At 51.8% G+C, this 9287-nt stretch overlaps 1 protein-coding gene and 2 long non-coding RNA genes across 4 annotated transcripts in view; 1 reads left to right on the top strand and 2 right to left on the bottom strand.

Moving 5' to 3' along the window:
- Window positions 1–1010: 1010 nt before the first annotated feature.
- LOC134141761 (uncharacterized) lies at window positions 1011–3105 on the bottom strand. Its single transcript, XR_009958713.1, has 4 exons — window positions 2997–3105; window positions 2340–2483; window positions 2165–2235; window positions 1011–1190 (listed from the first exon to the last, which is right to left on the bottom strand). It is a non-coding gene; the product is annotated as an uncharacterized LOC134141761 (long non-coding RNA).
- The window catches only part of ZEB2 (zinc finger E-box binding homeobox 2), a 110022-nt gene continuing 102817 nt past the window's right edge, over window positions 2083–9287 (top strand). Inside the window, exons 1-3 of one of the 2 annotated variants that reach the window (XM_062578134.1) lie at window positions 2083–2298; window positions 2405–2503; window positions 5126–5263. In XM_062578134.1, coding sequence (XP_062434118.1) covers window positions 5191–5263 — 73 coding nt within the window. In that variant the 5' untranslated portion in view covers window positions 2083–2298; window positions 2405–2503; window positions 5126–5190. Of the gene's footprint in view, window positions 2504–5125; window positions 5264–9287 lie in introns of both variants that reach the window. The other variant, XM_062578135.1, reaches the window with a different exon arrangement.
- LOC134142068 (uncharacterized) lies at window positions 6709–8347 on the bottom strand. Its single transcript, XR_009958785.1, has 2 exons — window positions 8157–8347; window positions 6709–7661 (listed from the first exon to the last, which is right to left on the bottom strand). It is a non-coding gene; the product is annotated as an uncharacterized LOC134142068 (long non-coding RNA).

Genomic DNA, 9287 nt, shown 5'->3' on the forward strand with positions numbered 1-9287 from the left:
CGCAGTGCGTTCAGCTTAGATGGGGGCACCTATTTATTTAAATCGCGGGGCAGATTTTATAAGCAGATGAAAAATAGCAAGCAAATCTTTGGGGAAATGATGAGCTGCAATGACAAGCCGGGGTCCTCCCCCCGCACCCCCCCCCCCCGCCCCGCTTCCTTTGCGATGTTTAATCATCAGAAAGGTGTTCTCTGATCAGGAACATTTTTGAGTGCAATTGCTAGTGACTACTGCTAGCATTCCAGATCTTGCTTTAGGCACACATTCAATGCACAGTTCAAGAGCAGTTTATCTTAGCTTAATGTAAGTAAAAGTATAGTGTCGGATCAGTGTACCATTTGTTTCAGTTTTCTTCAGGAGGGAGGGGGGAAAAAAAGTGCTGTAATAGATTTAACTCTGTCAAAGCAGGGAAATTGTTCCGCAACCCTCTAACACAGCCCTTTGGGCAGCTACACGTTTACCTTCAGCAAGGATCACACGAGCACGCAAGATGTGAAGTTTATCTTTGCATTGAGATTATTTAAAGCTCCTTTAGAGCAAGAAAGGTCTGTGGGTTCTGCTCGGCGCTGGGCATGAGCGGGTCGAGGCTGAGACCTATCAGCCCCCTTTTCAGATAAATGCCTGCGCTCAACATCCCCAGCTTTGGCTGCCTTTACTTACTTCTATATTAGTTCTCAATTACGTGCAGTGTAAACCAGCTTTTTGATTAACAAAACAGCAGAGCATTGGTTAAGAACACTTAAACTTCAAAAAAAAAAAAAATCCCCCTGGGAAGTGGGCTCTGAATTGGTTAATAATGTGCAGTACTTGCTAAATTGCTGACTTCCAGATGTGGAAAATATCTTTCTTGTTTAGGACCTACGTAACCTGATTGGATTACGACAGAAGCGTCACATTGGAAGGCTTTTGAGTGATGATTTAATTAACCATACAGTAGAAAGCTGTATTTGCCAGGAAACCCCTTCCATATTTGCATAACCAATCCCTTCAGTGCAAAGGTGGAGTCTGAGTTTTTTTCTAATATGTAATTTTATTTTAATTTTAATACTTTAAAAAGGTGAAAAACTTGTAACCTCCCCGAAGTTCAGTACCACTCGCTTGCTTGTCCGCTCCGTCTCACTGCCTGTCTAGCTACTTCCCAAGGAGCGGAGAGAGGCATGAAGAGAGCCCACCTCACCCCCGATCCGTATCTGTGAACAAAACAGATAGACTTAAAGATCTCAGCACGTTTTTTTGTTTTTTTTTTTTTTTTATCAGATTTAGCTGACTATTCAAATAACCTGGATGAGTGCTGAAATGATAGGAAAAAAAATGCTGAAAAAGAAACACACAAGGATAATAATAACAACAATAATAATAGTAACAATAACAATAATAACGATGATGATAACGACCCTAATAAAGCACCAGCGCGCTCAGGAGCTTGTGCGCAGTGCCCGTGCCGAGTTTAGTTCCTAGGCACGACGTTAGGGTAAGTTTCCCCCCGGCAGGGCAGGGGCTCGGCCGGCGGCGGGCGCCGCGCTGCGCTGCGCCGCGCCGCGGGCAGGATGCGGCCCCAGCGCGGCCGGGCGGAGCGGGGGAAGGGGGGGGTCCGGCGGGCGGGGGGGGGGGGGAGGGTGCTGGAGTGGGCAGAGGTCGGGCTCAGGGGGGCGGCGGAGGCTGCCTCGGGGGCAGGGCATGGATGCAGCCCGGGGGGGGGGGCGGGTACAGGCGGGGGGCGCAGAGGATGCACCCCGGGGGAGGGGGGGCAGAGGAGGCAGCTGGGGGGGGGCAGCCCCCGGTGCAGCGGTGGGGGGGCGGGCATGGACCCCGGGTGCACCTGGGGATGCACCGGGGGGCAGGAGGAGCAGTGTGGGCCGGGGGGTGGGGGGCGGGGGATATACCCGTGGGGGGGGGTGGGGGGCAGGGGATACACCTGGGGGGCAGGGGCTGCGGCGCGGCTCGGCGCCCAGCGGCGGTGCGTTTCCGCGGGGCGGTGCGCGGCAGTGCGCGGAGCGGCGGTGCGCGGAGCGGCGCGGGGGGCGGGCGCGGGGCGGGGGGCGGGCGGGAGGCGGCGGAATCGCATTTCTCCCGCTAAAGCGTTCGCGGAGACTTCAAGGTATAATCTATCCCAGATCCTTTCCCAGAGAGAAACTTGGCGATCACGTTTCCACATGATGCTCACGTTTGGTGCTCTTCAATTATCCCTCCCCACAAAGATAGGTGGCGTGTGTTTCAGGGTCTCTCCTCTCGCTCCTACAGAAAAGAAAAAGAAAAAAATGTCATTAGAAGAGGCGTAACACGTCAGTCCGTCCCCAGGTTTGTGTTTCCTGGAGTGGCAGAAAGAGATCAGTCCTAACCTGCCCAGCAGGAATAACGGTCCTTCCGACAACTCTTTGCAAGGCTTTTTTTACAATTTCTCCAGGAGCTGCATTTCCCTTCACCTTTTCTCCTCCACTTCGCGGCTTCTTCATGCTTTTTCTTCTCACCATTTCTGGCCAAAACTACAAACAAGACTTCGCAGGTAGGTTCGGAATTTAATTCCATTTTCTTTCCTACCCCCCCACCCCCGCTTTTCCTGCACATCACCTCGCGCTGCAGTGGGTTTATTTAATTTCGAAATTATTTTATTTTCCTCGGGTTAGCTTTTTTTCTTTTCTTTTTTTTCTTTTTCCCTTCCTCCTTCCGAGCTTGTTTATACTTGGGGTGAAAACCTTTTTTTTTTTTTTTTTTTTTTTTTTTTTTTTTTTTTTTGCACCGGACCCTCACGCCGCTTGGACGCCGTTGCCGGGAGGGGAGCGCTGGTGCGGGGCACGGCGAGCCCCGCCGCCGCCGCCTGCACCTCGCCGCTACCTGCCCGGCCAGGTGCGAGCGGTGCCTCTTGCAGGAAAAGTTTTAATGTGAAGAAAGGAGTTCTCCCTCCTAGGCGGGGAGGAAAAAAAAAAAAATCCCCCCACCCACTTCCCTGCTCTTTTATTTGAAGATTCACATATCAGCCTCCGAAAGTTTGCATGTACCTGTTAATGCCCTGCACGTCCTGCGCCTGCAAAGGCAGCCCGGCCGGCACCAGCGAGCCCAGGCTGTGCCAGGGCTCCCAGCGAGGATGTGTATTTCCCCAGACTGAAAGTTTGCTGTTTTGTCTGCTTGGTAGTTTCATTTCTTTATTTTATTTTGTGAAGCTGGGTGAAGTAACACCTTAGCTTCTGGGATCCTAAAGCAAGAAGTGAAAGTACTGACTGGAACTTAAAAGTCGTTTACCAAAAAGAAAAGAAAAAAGAAAAAAAAAAAAAAAAAGAGGGGGGAGAAAAAGAAAGAAGAGGGGAAAAAAAGAAAGGGGATAGCCAGTCCTCTGACAAGAAAAGTGTTCTCGAGGTCTGTAGGTTTAAAATTATTGACAACTTTTTTTCCTGGCATACTAAAGAGCAGGGAAGATACTCAAATGCATTTAAAACAATTCACCCTTGGTCGTTTTGCATTAGCACGCCAATCCTCAAGGAAAGCTCAAAGTGCGGGCTTTTCTCAATTTATATCCTCCCCACTTTGATACATCTAGTGTAAGATCTGTAATGATGATGCAGACATTGCACATTCCAGAATCAGAAATAACTAGCAAATAATAAAGTTTACAGGGCATTTCTCAATCTCTTCCTTCCTCAGCCACACACATCCATATCAGCTCACTCTGTCTAGGCGGATTCATGAGCAGGAGTGTGTGAGTAAACATGCTGCCCCCGACCACACTCTCTGAATATCCTTCTCTACCTACCTGCTCAGAGAATTTTTTTTAGCCAAGTGGGTTTTATAATCTTAAGTGTCTGGGGAAAAAAGAGAGTTCAGGCAGGATAAAAGACCTACGAGCAACACACTTAACTGTTCAGTCCTGCTGTAAAGCTCTAACAAAGTCAGAAGACACAATTAAAAAAATACCACTTTGCTGCAAAAAAAAATGTTGAGGCATGTAATTATTTTTGACATTTTGTGCAAAACTTGCAGTGCAGGAGAGGACAATAGATGGAAAGGACAGGAGGGTTTCTGTTCAGAAGAGCAAGGGTTAATTGCCCTTGTTTTACAGTTTGCATCTGTTACATCTTTTATAGCCCCCTGTTTAAACTAATCCTCAAGTCAAAGCATCTTTAAAGCTACAGCATCTTCCTCAAGATGGACTTAGTTTCAGGAGCGTTCTTGCAAGCAAACCAAATGCTCTTCCACTCTCATTTTGACAGATAGAGCCTCCTGCAAGCTGCACATACAGACAGACAGACAGTAGGTCCAAAAGTTTACAAGCAAAAAAAAAAAAAAAAAAAAAACTCGGAAAGCCTGAAAACTCTGACAGCAGTAGTTTTGATTTCTGTTTCTTTTCTGGGGGAAAAAAATGACACCCTGAAGCTTTGTTTAACTAAGGGGCAGGGGAAACCCTGAATATTGTCAAACTGACTAAAAAGGTGACAGAGGTTTATAATTACAGTCCTCGTTGGTAACGGGGGGGAGGGGGAGGGCTCCGCGCTGCGCTTTACCCCAAAAGGGCAGAGGAGAGCCATGTTTCCCTCTGCTCTTATCACTTTGCTCGAGTGCACTTAGAAAACGTAAAAAAAAAAAAAAAAAAAAAAAAAAAAAAAAAAAAAAGGTTGGGGGGCGGGCAGGGGGAAGAAAGCAAGCTACCGGCAGCAGGACGAGGGAATGATAGCATTTCACGCGAAAACAAGTTATAATGTCAGATTAAAGTACTTTTAGGAGGAAATGGTCCGCCTAGCATTGAGTCAAGCAGCACTACTGTAAAAGCTGTGCATTCCCTCATACGGTCATGAGTTATGAGTCATTTGAGATGTAATTCTTGTCTCTCTCTGATCTCCTTCGCTGGTGCAATACACACACACACACACACACGCACACACGCACGCACGGAGCGAGCGAGCGAGCGAGCCCGAAAAATAAATAAATAACTGGAGGCGCAAGGAGCGCGGCGGGCCGGGGAGGGCGCGGGGGGGCCGCGCCCGCGGCGCCGCTCTCCCACCGCCCCGCGGCGCGCCGCGGGCCGCGTGCGCGGATGGGTGCTCCCGCGGGTGGGAGCCCGGCTCCGCGTTGGCGCCCTGCGTTCAAATGGGATATACCAATGCCCCCGGTGTCGCTGTGCTTGGTCGTTACACAGAGCCTGCGTGCTGCTGAAGCAGGGAGCCGAGCCCATGCGAACTGCCATCTGATCCCCGCTTATCAATGAAGCAGCAGATCATGGCGGATGGCCCCAGGTGTAAGAGGCGAAAGCAAGCCAACCCGCGCAGGAAGCACGGTAAGCGGCCCCGCGCCAAACTTTTCTTTCTTTCTTTTTCTTTTCTTTTTTTTTTCTTTTTTTCTTTTCTTTTTTTTTTTTTTTTACACGCTGCGCCCGCACGGGCAGCGCCGCCGGCAGCGCAGCGCAGCGCCCGGGCGGCAGCGGCGCCCCGCGCTCTCCGCTCCCCGGCGCGCAGCGGCTGCGCGGTCGCGGAGATGGTGGAGGTTTGGGGAGGAGTGTGTGTGTGTGGGGGGGGAAGCAAAGGAGTGTGTGTTTTGGTGGTGGTGGTGGTGGGGTGGTTAAAAAGCGCCGCCGCCGCCCCGGCCGCCGCCGCCCCAAAGTTTGTTGCGCGGAGCGCGGAGCGCCGCGCCGGGGCGGCGGCTCGCTGCTTCCCGGCGGGGCGCGGAGCGGCGCGGGGAGGGCGGCGGGGCCGCCGCCGGCCCTGGGAAAGCGGGAGAAAAGAAAAGAAAGAAAGAAAGAAAAGGGGGGGAAAAAGGAAAAAAGAGCCCGGGGGGCAGCGTGAGAACCGGCGGCGCGCTGGCCGGGAGTTCGCCCCGCTCGCTTCTTTTATTGTTAGCCGCTCGAAAACGAAACTTCCTCCTCCCTAATAATTAATAACGCTAATGAGTCGGGTGCCCGAGCGGCCGGCGGGCTGCGCGGCTGCGGGGCGCGGGGCGAGCCCGGCGCTGGCAGCCGCCAGGCCGCCTCTCGCTGCCGCTGCGCGCCCGCGGCGCGGCCGCTGCGCGGCTGCTGCGCGACGCCGCCGGCGCCGGGCTCGGCCCCCGCCCGCAGCCCCTCGCCTGGGCAGCCCGGCCCCACTTTCCGCAACTTTCCTGCGGAGAAGCGGCAGGAAGGGAGATATTTGCGCGAACCTCAGCCCGTTTTGCTTATAGCTCGGCTACTTAAATTAAGTAGCGAGGTGGAGGTGGGGGTGGAAAGAGGAGACTGGGGGGACGACGACAACAACAACAACAACAACAACAAAAAAACCCCAAAGACAAGAGAATGTTGATTAGAAACAAATGATCCTTCCCCCCCTCCCCTTCCCTCGCTCTCTAGGTTGTGAGTGTGAGTGTGTGTGTGAGTGTGTGTGTGTGTGTGTGTGTGTGTGTGTGTCTTTTTCTTGTTGTGGTGGAGGCGTCGAGCCATATGGGGGAGTGATAGAGGAATTTTAGTCAGAAACTGTTCGTTATGTTACACTGGCTTTTCCCTTTGTGTTGTCTTTGATCTATTTGCTTGGCTTAGTATTACAAAAAAACCCAACTAAAATAATATATTCCGAGCAGCTTCCCAAGGATCCGTTCCTTGTTATCTTTTTTTAAAGTCTCTCCCCCTCCACCACCACCCTTTACTCTTGTGTCTGTCATTATTTAAGGTGGTCCTCACAGAGGAGACCTCCCCTTCCCCTCATCTCTGGGTAATTTAGTAGACATTAAAATTACACGTAATGTTTCCCTCTCCTCTCTTGTGTTTCCTCTGTTCTTTTTATTAAATGTTGGTTATTGATTTTCTAAAATCAATGTCTGTTGTGGGGCTTTTTTCCCTTTACAAGTATCTAAAGCACGTTGCTGATCAACTGGATAACAAAAGCTTTGTGTCAAGTAGCCTTTTTTCTTATGTTAAACAGTCATTTTTGAGAGAAAACGAGAATGAGATTTAAAGCAACGCATCCAGAAGTGCTCCTTTGCAGTAAAGAATATTCTGAGTGTTTGAGGGGAGTTTATTCTTCTTCTTTAGCCTCCTCGGCTTTTTTTAATGCAAGATTATTAGTTTAGCGTGTTAAACCCATCGCATGTTCTGTGGCCAGGGATGCATCTCCGTGTTTAATATTTTCTCAACATAATTTGATCCGCAAAACAAAAATAAAACGCAGGATGTCTCTGTTTGTGTAGGACATCATGACTGTAGTCTGTGCACCCTGTTATTGCACACAAGTCCCAGGAAACACATACGGAGCGGGATGACAGAGATTCTGTTGCTCTGCTGAAAGTGTGTTTTCACGGCACAGCAATAACTTGGGAAGCCAGGACACTTGGGAGTCGAAAGTTTAATTGCGTTTTTTAAGGTAACCACTTAAAGCTCCTGCAAACTTCATTGCAAGCGTGTGCACTGATTGCATGAAGGTCTAACTTCTCCCTTCAGGGTCGTGCTCTGGCCAACAGAGGAGTAAAAAAAATCTCGACTTTCTGTCTGTCCACTCTTTCCTCTTTGTGTTCCATAATTTGTTTCTTTCATTCATTTCTGAGGCTGAAATGTCCAGGTTCTGAGAAGCAGGTAGACGAGGGTGGGTTGTGTGTATGTGCTTTTTTTTTTTTTTTTTTTTTCATTTTCTCTCTCTCGACGAGCACGTATCCAATGCCTTTCCCTTTGGGAATTGCCCAGGATTTATCTGGACTGAGTGGATTTTTCTTCTTTCCTGGATTCGTGGAAAAGATGTCACTTCTAAGCTTGTGTCTTTGCTGATAACACTAGAAACGGTGATGCTTATCGAAATCATACAGAAATTCCTTAGAAACGCGACAGAATCAAAATAAAATTAGAAAGCCACCCCCCCCCCCAAAAAAAAAAAAAAAAAAAAAAAAAAGGAGAGAAAGAAAATAGATGGTCATCACGGAAACTAGAGAAGTGTGAGTGTAATCAAACACAAATTACAGAAGGGAGCAAAACAGAATAATCCAAGCACGACCCAGGCGCCCCCGGTGCCCTGCGTGTGCGTGCGTGTGCGAGGCCGGCGGGGACGCGGGGTCGCATAGCGGGGCCGGGTAAAATTCCCGCGGAGCTAAATAGGGTGGCAGGGAGGAAAGCGGGGGATTTTCGCAGATAACGGAATCGAGGCGAGCTGAGGAGGAGCGCGCAGAAGCGCTGGGGCAGAAGGGTGGCGGCGAGGGGTGGCAGGAAAATAAATACTCACGGAGGAGGAGGAAGGGGGGGAGGCAGGGGAGAGGGAAGACCCTAAAAAGAGGGGGCAGGAGCCGGGGGCAGCCGCGGAGCCGGCAGCCCAGGAATGCGGGGAAGTTCAGTCAGATGATCCCGGCCGCCTGACTCACGCCGTAACACTTTCACTGCAGGAGAAGTGGCGGCAGAGCCCGAGGAGGAGGAGGAGGAGGAGGAAGAGGGCAGCGAGCCCCCCTTCCCCTCCACACCTCTATTCCCACCCCCCCCTCCCCGGCCTGGCCCGGCCCGGCCCGGCCCGGCCCGGCCGCCCCGCGCCGCACGGGCGCCCCGCCGAGGCGGGGGCTGCGCGGGCGCGGAGCGGCGCCGGCCGGGCCGCGCTGCTCCCTGCCCTGCCACGCGGTGGGAGAGCGGCTGCCTCCCTCCTGCTCCTCCAACAGACATTAATAATAATAATAATAATAATAAAGAAATTACCCCCCCCCAGGAAGGAGGGGGAGGGGGGGAAAGTTGGAGCTAATTTACTCCAAAGTTTCGGTAAACAGCTCTCCTTGAGTCCTTAGCCATCCAGCTGTAAAGGAAGGGGAGAAAGTTCAGTGCTTGGAGGGCGTCTGATCCGAGGGGGAGTACAGGAGTACAGACCCAACAAGCAGGCGCGACCATCCCGGCTCAGGGCGCTCACCAAAAAAAAAAAAAAAAAAAAAAAAGCCACTCACCCTGCTGGCGGGGATACTGGGGCGGGGGGGGGGAGGGGGGAGACAGACTCCTTCCCTTGAAACGCAGAGGGGGAAAAATAACCCGAGCGACCCAGCCCGCCTGCTGTCTGCAGCGAGGCTGGTGCTCCCCGCTCGGGGAAGTTCGCGGCAGCCGGAGCGCGCTGCGTGCGAGCGAGGGGGCTGCTGTGGGTGAAAGCGGGGTGGCCCGAGGCCGAGCGGGCCCCGCGCACGCCGCCGGGCCCGGGCGGCCGGGCAGGGGCGCAAATCCGTTGCGGGGAGATTGCTCCCAGGGATTGCTTCCCTGGGAGACAAATGCCCTGCCTGCAGGACAGCACCTGGAGATAGGTATTAAAAATTAATGTGGTTAATGCGAGTGGCCGGGACGTAATGAATATCCAATGACATTTCTCTGCGCAAATTCATGTCTAGCGTGA

The sequence above is a fragment of the Rhea pennata genome, chromosome 6 (genome assembly GCF_028389875.1).
Source record: "Rhea pennata isolate bPtePen1 chromosome 6, bPtePen1.pri, whole genome shotgun sequence".
In the NCBI taxonomy this organism is placed as follows: Eukaryota; Metazoa; Chordata; class Aves; order Rheiformes; family Rheidae; genus Rhea; species Rhea pennata.